Below are 12,924 nucleotides of genomic sequence, written 5' to 3'. Positions count from 1 at the left end.
TGGAGGGCTTTAACACTCACAAACACACCTGACATGCTAATCAGTGTTTTTAAAATCACTATAGGCAGGCGTGTCTGATTAGAGTAGGAGCTAAACTTTGCAGGACACCGGCCCTCCAGGACTGAAGTTGCCCAGTCCTGTTTTAAAATAACCTAGAAAACATTTTTGATACTTCTAAGCAGCCGCTTACCTCGCTTAATGGTTAAATCCAACCCTGATTGTGACTGATTCCGATACATTCTTATGATCAATTTAAAATGAAAGACAAATGCATTTTGATTTGGTTTTCTTTGGTAGAATTTGCCTTTAATTTTATTAGTTGGCTTGTACTTGTTTTATTTTAATTGTTTGTTTTTGTCTTTTTCAGATTTGTAATTATATTTAATCCCCTAAACCTAACACTCATAGGAAACAATCTGCAATTTTTACTTTTTTCAGGATACTTCATTTTGTCAGATTTCCTTACAATGTCAAAATCTACTGGTATTGCTATACCTCTGGGGTCCCCACAACATAAGGAATACAAGAAACATAAAAAACACAATGTAAATAAGCAAAAAATACCAAGAGTAAGGATGTGAATCACTAAGTATTGAGAAAAATATAATATATAACCCTATTATTCTGACAGAATTAAACATGTATATTGTAAAAGGAGAACTAATAATAATAATAATTAGGAACCCTGTCAAAGTTTAATCAAGGCATTTCTACACAACACACACACTATGTTATCATATCAATGCCTAGTTAATTGATCAAAAAAAATTATAATAAAAAAAAAAGACACAACGAATAAGTTCAAATAAGTAAGGCTAATTATCCAACAATAGACAGTGATTGGGCTTAAAATGAACTGTCCTGATTAAAGCCCAGGTTTGTGGAGCAGGTGCAGTGACAGCAGAGGGAATGTTTTTTTTTCTTTTTTTTTTTTAATTAACCATGTTCACAGCTCCACCGTATTCACAATTCCAGTCTCACAAGACCACTGTTATCACTACCATCTCTAAAACCAGATCTTCCCCACAGACTGGTTGCTCTCTGACACCATAGATACACATAAAGCTCTTTCATTTCATCATGCGGTTCACTTTCAGTTCACATGCTAGGCCTGTTTGCTGGAGGTGTGTCTTTTTCAAACCCGTTGAGCCAGTTTGCTGAACTCTCTATCGTAGGGATAAAGAGCAACCGAAGACAGCCGAAGGCAAAAATTACAACTCCAGGCATCTGACAAATATTCAGACATAACCTGCTCTCCAGGAGATGACTATCCGGAACTTCGCCATTGAATATGATGCCTTAAATGATCGCAACACCTTCAGCAATGGGGACACTTTGGCAGGCAGGGTTATTGTGGAGGTGTCAAAGCAAACCAAGATAACATCGCTTACGGTGCAGGCGAAAGGCAAAGCTAATGTGGCATGGACTGAGACACATGGGGAAGAGAGTGTGACGTACTGGGATAAAGAGAAGTATTTTTCACAAACACAGTCTGTCTTACCGGAGGATAAAGCAGATGGTAATATCTGATGACACAGATGCTGTTATACACACCGATCGGTGCTAAAACAAACTTCGAGTTTAATTTCATGTGAGGTATTTGGTATATAGACAAATATACAGCTATGGTTAAAAAAATATCCATTAAAAAATTGTTAGACCATTTGACATTTCAGGTTTTCCTTCTACATGTATTTGATTAGTTATGAGTTTGAGCAAATAAATCAATCTTTTTTGACTAATTGTCATTTTATGATGTACATTATTTTTTAAAAATTGAACAGAAATGGCATCAGTAGTTTGCAGATTAAAGAACATTTAGGTTTTACTTAAACACATAACTATAAATAGTAAATGTATGTGGTCTTTTCAATTTTTTAAAATAGTTTTATACAGTTAAAAGCAATATTATAAGCTCTCCTGTTAAATTTGAATTGTTTTCCAAACATTGACAATGTTAGACCAGAGACATTTGTACAGTATTTTATTTCTTTCCTCTGGAGAATGTCTTATTTATTTATTTTAAAATTTTTTAAATGAAAGCATTTTTTCTAAATATGTTCCTACATTTTTAAAAACAGTTTGTGTTTTTAGTATTATTATCCCTCTTTAAAAAAATTTCTCGATTGGCTACAGAACAATGACTTGGCTAATTAACCTAACTTGCACAGTTAACCTAATAACCTTAAGCCTTCAAATTGCACTTTAAACTGAACACATATCATACATGTCTCTGTTAAACAGCATTTGGAAAATATTAGAAAAAGAATAAGTATTTCACAGGAGAGCTGATCATTTCAACTTTAACTATATAAGCAAAATAAAATGCTGGTCAACAATTTTATTATCCCGTGTGTGTTTGCAGATTTCAAAATTTGGCTTGGTAAGACTTTTATCTAATGAAATGAACAAAGAAAAAATACGAAGTGCAATTGTTTTAAACACTGCTAATATAACAAAAAGGTTCCTTGGGTTCAGTGCGGTGGTGCAGTGGGTAGCGATGTCACTTCACAGCAAGAAAATCACTGGTTCGAGCCTCGGCTGGGCCTGTTGGCATTTCTGTGTGAAGTTTGCATGTTCTCCCTGAGTTTGCATGGGCTTCAGAAATGTAAATTTAAGGAAATTTCTGTAATTTAACATCTGTTATTTTACAGTAAATTTCTGTAATTTAACGGCCATTGTTAAACTTTTTTTTCAGCACCCCAGCTGCCAAACCCCCCCCAAAATAAAGGCTTTTTTAACGTGTGCTCCAGTTTCCCCTACAATCCAAAGACATACGCTATAGGTGAATTGGGTAAAACAAAATTGGTCGTAGTGTATGAGTGTGTGTGAATGCGAGTGTATGGGTGTTTCCCAGTACTGGGTTGTGGCTGAAAGGGCATTCGCTGCGTAAAACATATGACAGAATAGTTGGCAGTTCATTCCGCTGTAGCGACCCCTGATAAATAAGAGACTAAGCTGAAGGAATATGAATGAATGAACATATTAAAATCTTTTATTTTAAGTTGCAATAATATTTAAAAAAATTTAAAAATATATGTTGAAAATGTCTTATTTCTTTTTAACCTAAATGTAACAATGTTGAGATGTAGAAGCTTTAAAAAGATTTTTCAAATATTACCAATCAACAACAACTTCACTATGCAAATGGTTGTTTTGAGACTGACATTTTTCTAGAAATTTGAAACTTTTCTTCAAATGAGATTTCACAGGAATTACTCACAAATTTGGTAAAATGTTAAATGTGTTAGTTTACCAATGGGATTGGGCTATACCAACCACAAACTTTTGAATGCTATAGTTTATACACTATTGAAAACAATGAATATAACATACAACATGTGAAAAAAAAAACATCTCTTTTTGCTAGGTTCTGTGACTCTTGTGGCCGGCAGACATGTCTTCCCTTTTGCCTTTCAGCTTCCCAACCAGTAAGTCACTATGGTTTTGTCCCACAGTCTTACAGTCTGGCTGATAGATGTGACTTATAGATAGATAGTATATACTTTATTGATTCCTGACAGAAAATCTATCTTCCTTTCAAACAGACTCAGTTACTTTTGCCAGTGTCAATACTTGAATGTACTATCCTGTATATGCTGAAATATTGATCTAGCATTTAATGCAAGTTTTTCACTGTACAGACTATTAGTCATTCATGTGAGATGCCTCTCTCTCTCCCCCAGGAGTCTGCCATCTTCATTTAAAGGCGTTCATGGTAAAATTCACTACAGACTTATGGCCAAGTTGAGCAGGTCTTTCCGTGCTGCGAGCAAAGCTGAAGCAAAGTTCACGTTTGTCGCCAGAGCTGATTACGATCCATCAACACTGACAGTATGCAGATTATCAGTGATAACAGCATTACCATTACCACCCTGCTGAGAAAAACAATAGAAACCTCCACCACAGAAGTTCTAATGGTTTCCACTTCAAATATCATTAAACCAGAACATTAAAAATGTTTTTTGGGAAATATAAACAAGCCCCCAATGGAAGGCAAGAATTGACCAGTAAACACCCACAAAAAGCATTATTGTTTTCATTAAAACCAATACAATTCCCATTATATCATTAAACCATTACACATTATATGATGGTTTCAATTGGTTTGTTATGCAGGGTGATTATAATAATGAAAGCCACATTTAATGCATTAAACATAAAGCATTTTTCATAATGGTAAAGTAACCCTAAAACTTCATTCTTGGCAGACACCTCAACATGGCAGTAAAGACAAGAATGTCATGTTTTTTGCTTCTGGAAATATTTCAATGGATATTTTCTTGCCAAAGACAGGCTACCAGCAAGGTAATCCAGCATTATGCTACATTAAAATTCCTTTTTTTGATATTTTACAGGCACCTGATTTTGTACTGGAGGTTTTCTACCAACACAAGCTCACGGCAATTCGTAACTTTTGATTTAGTGGCTAATTTGTATGAATTCGTACAATCTAATTTGTACAGTTAAGTACTATTTGCTCATCACCGAATAACGGTTGGGGTGGGTTAGGGGTGGGGTTGAGTGTCACACCTCCTTTTTGAAAATCGCACACTTTTATACAACTGAACTTGTACAAATTCGTACGAATTAGCCACTAAACTAACAAATTGTAAGATTGTTATGCTTCCTCGTGAGATCTGGGGTGCATTTCATAAAACTATTTTAAGCCAATTAAGGTTGCAAGTTACGTCGTTACAAACTTTTTGATTTGATGTTTCTCAAATACATCATTCCAACAAACATTTGCAAACTGCGTCGCGAACTTGTACACTTGCAACTACAACTCTGGAGCTGTAGTTAGAAACATAGTTCCTGGCTGTGTTCTATTCTCAGTTATCACCATTATGCCCTATTCCTTTCGAACGTTCCAACATTTAAACTCGGAATGATAAAAAAAAGACATTAAGGTCATTTCTTTTAGTTGTAATTTGCTTTCAAAGTATTTTTACAGTTCAGTTTTAGCAATCTTCATATTGACAATTGTGTTGCCTTTGTAGTGCATTTGAAAACATTTATGCCATTTTGAACGCAGCCATGGCAAAAAAAATGACGAAAGCTATGTGACCTATTATTTAAATACGGATTTTATGTTATATAGCATATGTTAATGCTTTCAATTTATAGTAGGTAATTTATTAAGTATCTGTACTGTATATGACATGGGCCTGTTCGTTATAACATTTCTGCAGTGGTTTGAATGTGTCAAATTGTAAAAGTAGACTTTTCAAAAAACAAAACAAAAAACAATATCCTACTTTAATAATAATAATAATAATAATAATAATAATAATAATAATAATAATAATAAAATATTAATAATAATAATAATAATTATTATTATTATTATTATTATTAAAGTAGGATTTTTTTCATTTTGCCTAATAAATAATACATATTAAATTCAATTTCTTAATAAATAGTCTCATTATTTATTTAATTAGTTATTATTTATTTATATGATTTATATGTGAGGTTAGAATACATGGTAGCTTTTTGTAAGTGATTTTATGTTTTAGAATAGAATGTGTAATGTTCTCAATAATAGTAGGCCCTATATGTGTCGTTTACATACATTTAAATTATTAGGAAAAATGAGTGCATGCCTTATCAAAACTTATATTGGATTTTTTTTAAACGTGTGTTTGTGTAAAGTAATAGAATTTGCACTAAAAAAATATGGGGTTCTTCTCTAAAGAAGTTGTTACCACCCGGTTTAGAGCATCATTATGGGCGTTTTACATTATAACTAAAGTGGTTCAAATGAATCTGTGGAAGAGAAACTACGGTTTTAGGAAACACTCGTCACTACATCTTTCTTTTTCCAAACAATACATCGTACTATGATAGTTCAGCCGTGAGTTTCATAATTGTTTGAGAAACACACCTCAGGCTGGTTCTACAGTAGTTCACATCCATCCATCCACCCATCCAAAAAATAAATAAATAAAAAAAACACACAAAGATTGTGTACATAATAATGTCCCCTCTTTTCTCACAATGTATGTAACCTCTCACAATATAAGACCTCTAAGCCCCTCCCTCCAGAGAGTCAACTTTGATTTAATTGGTTTTCGGCTTACAGTAAATGAGAGAAACCAACGTTCCTCACCATATCTAAACACCAGTTCTAGATGCTTCCTCAGCCCTTCCCAGAGGGCACCTCAATGTCAAAACAACATCAAAAAACACATTATCAACTGTCAGTTTTACAGAAACATCATCTTATTGACATGTCAGAAACACGTGTCAAACTCCAGGCCTAAGACACAACTACAATGTTTGATGGGCCAAGAAGATATAGTTTGAAGTCAGCCAATAATTTCCATTATCTAAATATTTTACTTTACAAACCTGTACAAAGACTGGGATTATTGTCAACTCAGTTCATTCACAAATCAGTTCTTTCTTTTTTCTAAATCTTAATTTCTTTCAACATCACATACTTTTTATATTCATAAACAGCAATGTTACACGACATGAGAAACAGGAGTGCTTTAACGGATCTATCAATTTTCAAACAGCACACAACAGAGATAAGCACTTTGATTGAAGCCGTAATGCAGTGTTTATAATTCAAACAGGTGAAGGGCTTATTGTCAATGGCGAGATTGTCAACAGCTCAACTCGCAAAATTGTGCCAAAGTACATTATCTACCAGAAGCAGAGCTTTTTTGCTGGAGGCCAGAGAGCTGTGCACACCACAGAGATACTAAAGGAGAAAGGAGAGCCTTTAGTGTCGTCCACCAGAGAGAATCTGTATAAAGTGTTGCCTCTTCCTCCAGAGATCAGCTCCACCATACACAACTGCAGGATCCTCAAAGTTGAGTACAGGCTAAAGGTATGTACTGTACTATAAAACAAAACAGGATTCAAGCAGCCAGGTCTACTGAAAGGTTTAGTTTCCTGCCAGCAGCAAAATTGATTAATGAATTTAGTATTCAGAAATGTCGAGTATGCTTTTGTTACCATTTAACTAAGGAATGAAATTATAGAAGGCAGTGCTATCAAAGTGTTTGAATGTTCATGACTACATTTCTAAACTCAGCCTTTTATTTGTGTTGCAGGTTATTTTGGATGTTTCATTCACTAAAAACCCTGTGATTAAACTGCCATTTATTGTACTGCCTCTGTGTAACGAGACCTCACCCAAAGCGATTGAAGAAGGATTATACCCAGACCTTGCAAAAATGAAGATTTCCAATTAATATAAGCCATAAACAGCAATTTTGTTTACATTTACTGTATCAGACACAGTAAAAAAAGTTATTCATATGAAAGCATGAATCCAATATTCAAACATGTAAGGTGTCTATTTATGTTATAAATGAACTTCTGCAAAAAATAAATAATAAAAAATAAAAATATAATTTCAGAATGAGACAACACACACATTTTAAATGTGCTGTATGTAAGTTGTTAACTCTTCTATAGCATAAAAACACCCTAATATGTTTGTAGATATTAAAGAAACATACTTGTTTATCTTAAAAACAATGCTGAAGTCAGATATCCTGCTTTGAAAATGTGCATTACATGCCGGAATATCTGTCTTTGTATTGGTCATTTACCCACGCGATGCAGTTTAGCCAATTATATCTAAGCACCCCGAGTTGCCTTGGTGGAAAACAGCATATTTCATTTATTCAGTCAGGAAGGCGACCATATTAAACCTCCGGTGCGACCTCTGGTGGACAGTAGAAATGAGAAGCAGATTCACAGTTGTACATAAGGTGATTATAAATTAGCAAATAATATAAATGTTACAAATATAAACATCAGGTGTGCAGGTTAAAGTGTAACCCTGTGTCCTAACAACACACTATGTGACAAGATTTGCAGTGATAAGCTATTTGGCTGTTTGCATTAAACAAAACATGACAAAAATTTACAGCCATTCAGAAGTACAGAATAGTTCACTCTCTGCACTTCAACAAAATGGTAAGGTATATAATCTAATTAATACATAATAAAATGTACATGCTGAATCACTGATATGTGTTGGCATTCAATCACAGTTCTAAAGTTCCATTTCTAACTGTTTATTTTATTTTCAAGATCTGATGTAAACTGCAGATGTGGCTACTGAGAATGTACGAGTGAATGAAGGAGACCACACGCATTGCTGCAGTACTACGTGGTACAGCACAAAATGGTCTATCACAAAAAAAACATGACCAGCAGGGGGCAGTTTATATAACATAGTAAGCATACTGAACTGATATACTGTAGCAACACACACACACACGGAGAAGAAAAAGAAATTAAATAAGTCAATCATGATTGTCTTACACGTGGGGCCCTATCATACACCAGCCGCAATGCGGCGCAAGGCGTGACACAATTGTTGTTAGCTAGTTTTAGTTCAGCTCAAGAGTCATTTTCACGTTTTGCACCGCACTGTTTAATAGCAAAGTATTTGCGCTCATATGTGCGCCCATAGGCGTTCTCGTCTAAAAAAGGAGGCGTGTTAAGGCGCATTGCTGGCGTGTATTTTGAGGATCTAAAATACACTGCACAATAGACCAGATCAAAGCAGGTCTATAGTCCAGCACAGAGCGAGTTAGTTGTGTGCCTCGCTTAAACATTGCTTAATATACACAGGATGTACAGCAATACACAAATATCTTTACAAATAAAAAAAATTAAAGGATTAAATTACTACAAAAATTATTATTTTTTAGTCTTCTTAAATATAAAAACCAATGCCTCCATGTCTTCTTTATCTCTGGGGCTTTTTTAGTTTATTTATGACAATTTGCTTTTGTATAATGTTGTTATTATTATTAGCTGCATTATTTATGATATGCATATTTATATCTGTTTTATTAAAAACAAGCTTAGATTTGTCCACCTGTCAGCTTTTAGACCATATGGGGCATAGCATGTGTATTTGGATCAACACACTTTGTTATTATTGTTCATTTATTCGTTTGCTGGAATTTGGAACTAAATTTAGAAATAGTTTTGAAACAAATCTTTGCGCTTCACAAATGAAATAAATTATGTATAGGCTAATGGATGTCTGTGTATACAACACCTTTCCTTATCCATGAGAGTGAAAGTGAAAGTAAAGAATAAGGAGGCTCATCTCTCATTTTTGCGCTGTAGATGCTGTTTAACTGTTTTCTCCCTGATGTAGTGTTCAGTTATTCCACTTACAAAGTCGGCCATGTAAATAGCAAATGCGCCATGGCGTGACACAACTGACTCTTAAAGGGAATGGTAGATGAGACTCTGATTGGTGTATTCTCAAAACACACCTACCCTGTATAACAAATTAAGAGAATAAGCTTAACCGTGTTAGACCATGCGCCATAGCACAAAGCTGGTTTTTCCCTCCTTAAAATAGCAAAAGTGGATTCTGACACGCCCTAATGCTTTTGCGCCCTGTGCTTTGGACTTTGCGCCTGGATCATCAAAACAGAGCCTGTGATGTATTTGAGTGTCTCTCTAAAAATGACCTCTTACCTGAGCCTTCACAATCATTACATTACACGAAATGAGGAGCGGGGAGAGTTTTCAGCTTGTGCAGAGTTTTCAGCTTGTGCAGCAAACACACACAGATAAAGCGTGAGTGATTTACATGTGAAGTCATAGCAAAGATAAAATATAGATATCTTGAGGCGCAAATTGAGCATTTGTGCATTTGATGCACTTCAGACTGCAAAAGAAAGTTGGAGCAAATGGAGCAATGCAAGAGACAGGTGGAAATGAGATTGGTTCAAAGGTGACGGCCGCTGGACGTGACTGAATTGAAGCACATTATTTGGGCTTTACATGTATGGATGGTATTATGATGTGCATCAAATTGATAAATTATTTTGTTTAACTCTTCCCCTGCAGTTAACGAGAGAAAATGCTTCCCTGCATGAGTTTTACGGCAATCTATGTTTTAGATGTATTACGGTAGGGGAAGCCCTAACGATTGTCCTATTGTGATGACGTCAGATGCTCCGGGGAGTGAATTCTGAAAAAATTTAAGATTGTGGATAAAAATAAGAGTTATACAACCTTCCTTTGGCTTAATCCCTACCATTTCAGATCTTGTCTTGACAAGAGACCAAAATAAAGAACCTTTATTTTTATGATTTGTATCACTGTCATTGTTTCAGATTGCACACCTAACATAGTAGGTTTTCTAATATGGTAAATACATATATAAATATTTTTAATCACAAAATTGTTTGCCAATTTCTGGGAATTACAGCCACAAAATCAGTCATTTTTAATCGCAAAAAAAAAAAAAATTCGCAAAAAAATTTTGTGAAAAACTAGGGGGTCTGATTAATGTTATATGAAATGGCATTTAAACTCACATTATTAGCATTTAACACTTAATAAAGCACATGAGGTGTACCTGAGGTCACAACTGACATAGCTTTCTGTTGTTCAGCTGCAAGAAATAAAGCCACTTTTAAAATATCAAATTCAGGTGTTGGTTAGAACAAAAACTCATTTTAATATGGTGAATATTCCTTCTATCACATGCTGTTGCTTTTATTTAGGACATGATTTAAATCAGCCTTTAAGCTCAACAGTCAGGCACACTGCTGTTGGTGTTGTCAATCTGGCAACCTGCGTTTGCCTTTGTTTTGAACCAGGAGTTCAATACCCAGTTTAACCACTGGGTGTCAAACTTACATACTGCACCTTCAAAACATAGTCACAGAACATAATTTGCAAGAATGTACATTGTGAAAACAAGTTTAATGTGAATATATTACCCTAATGCAGCCCTATAGCACTTTTGATCAAACATAAATGCACATATCCCTGAGAGTGCAATGCTCTCTATTGCTGGTCGTGTTCTCCCTGTAACCTCATTTGTTATTAGATCAGCTCAGTTAATTCAACTAAAGAAGAGAGTGTCTTGTGTTCCCTTTAGAAAGTGGACATGCGAAGAGAAATGGAGCACCAGAATGGCATTTACCACAACACGCAGACCCTCCTGGTGACATAAATACAGAGAAAGACTCAGCCTGTCAACCTGGAGGCCAGGCGAGCTCCGGCTGATTTCTTCAACGTAGCATTTATTCCAGCCACCTTTGTGCTCCAATATCCTCCTGCTCTTTGCAGTGTGTATTAACTCACTTCATTTAAGAGCTCAGCAGACACTTCATTGAAAAGAGAAGTATGTGGAATCAATATCACAGCTAATCTGTGACCTTTAACCCCACAGCAAAAGATGAAATATTGGTCTGAGCTTTGTAAATGGAGGACTGTGAATTTATCGGTTCCATCAGAAAAGCGCTTTGATATATTAGAGCTAGGAAAGAAAAAAAAATTCTACTATGATTTTAGTGGTTAATACATATCAATTTGGACAATCTCATTCATACTCATTACTATTTGCTCATCTCCCAATAGGATTAGGGGTGCTATTTTAAAATCTAATGATTTCATATAGATGAAGTTGCTGGAGTTTGCCACTTCTGAATTTTGTCTGTGAAATTGGAAGCTCTCTCTACTAAAAACCTAATAAAATATACAGGCATATTCCTCTGAAGCCATATTGTGTACTGTTGCCCTCGATTCAGAAGCATTAAATGCTCTACTAATAGTATAAATTTACTGTTGTTTCAGAGGCTATATAACCTTACATTTTAAATTAGAAATTTTTAATGTATGGGTTTTTTGTTGTTGTTGTTTTTAGTAGTATTGTTATATTTATGAAGTTATTAAGAATCATGCTGGATTGAGATTTTTTTTTTTTTATATATATTGTTTGTAAGTGATTTGTGTCTGTATGTGTTTGTTGTGTCATGTTGCTATTGCCCTAATTTAATTGCTCCTGGCAGGATTAATAAAGTTGTTAAATTTAAACTTAGGCAGCACAAAATTATAACTACTAATTCCCTGACGATGCATTGAAATGTCTGGTGTGTGCAGGAAAACACATGCATCTGAAACAGTTTATGGGTTGAACCAGAACAGATCTTCTAATTTACCAAATCAGAACTCACTTTTGTACACATAAAACAGTCACTCAGATTTTAATATCGATATCAGCTAGCCACTGGTTTTAAATCAAGTGTTGAAATGAACATTTTTCAATGTTTTTTCTACACTGTAAAACCCAACAGTCCACATTATCAAATGAAATGAGTGTAGTTAACTCGAAACTTACTAAAAGATAATTCTACTAATTTGAAAGGAGTTTTGAACTCAGTGTTGAAGGTAAAGAGTTAAATAAATACCTCATTGATTTCACTTAAATGGAGTAATTTCAAACTACTCATATAGAGTAGTATATCGTTTTTTTTTTTAAACTCATTTTGTTATGGTTTGTTGCAATCAGTTTCCTCAAACAGTTTGAGTTTGAGTTACTTTTTAGATTTTACAGTGTATGTAAAAAGGTGAGTGGATGAAGACAAGTTTATTCACTTTAAAAAGTAATTTGCATTTCACACCTCAGTTTAGTAGTTTAACCAAAAAAGTAAATCAGTTCACAGAAAAAAACTCAAAGAGAGGTAAAGGTAAAAATGTTATTTATTTATTTGTTTATTTATTTTTTATTATTTTTAAAATGAATTGATTTAAATTGTTTGAATCTATATGTTTCTATAGACAGAGACAGGAGTATCCATTTTTTTGTCTGTTTATTTTTGTTGTTGTTGTTGTTGTTTTACTCTCAAAGTGCAGGCAGCCATAGATTTTATGAATTATATGAATTAAAGATGACATTTTTAACTACATATTTTCTTAAATGTTCTACAGAGAAAAAGTACAATCTACATATGGGATGAAGGTCAGTAAATTAACAGCACTTTTTATGTTTAAGTGAACTATTCCTTCAATAAAAATCTCATGATTTTAGGAGGTATTTAAAAATGTATATTTTATGTGTGTCATTTGTTACTGCTGAGTTACTGTGAGCAGTACCTTTAACCTAAAGAAATCATATTTAAATGAAAGACCTGA

General features: G+C 34.2%; 2 protein-coding genes across 2 annotated transcripts in view; one reads left to right on the top strand and one right to left on the bottom strand.

Moving 5' to 3' along the window:
- The window catches only part of mmp9 (matrix metallopeptidase 9), a 200,168-nt gene that overhangs the window by 41,883 nt on the left and 145,361 nt on the right, over positions 1–12,924 (bottom strand). The gene's annotated exons all lie outside the window — the stretch shown is intronic.
- On the top strand, positions 1,174–7,345 carry zgc:110353. The gene is given in 6 exon segments (NM_001017785.1): positions 1,174–1,519; positions 3,371–3,431; positions 3,687–3,834; positions 4,212–4,308; positions 6,585–6,841; positions 7,068–7,345. Coding segments are annotated over 6 exon segments (960 nt in total). The 5' UTR covers positions 1,174–1,263; the 3' UTR covers positions 7,209–7,345.

This window comes from Danio rerio, chromosome 8 (genome assembly GCF_052040795.2).
Source record: "Danio rerio strain M-AB ecotype USA chromosome 8, GRCz13ab, whole genome shotgun sequence".
Taxonomy (NCBI): Eukaryota; Metazoa; Chordata; class Actinopteri; order Cypriniformes; family Danionidae; genus Danio; species Danio rerio.
The sequence above is the reverse complement of the archived record's forward strand: the minus strand, read 5'-3'. Positions and strand labels throughout refer to the sequence as shown.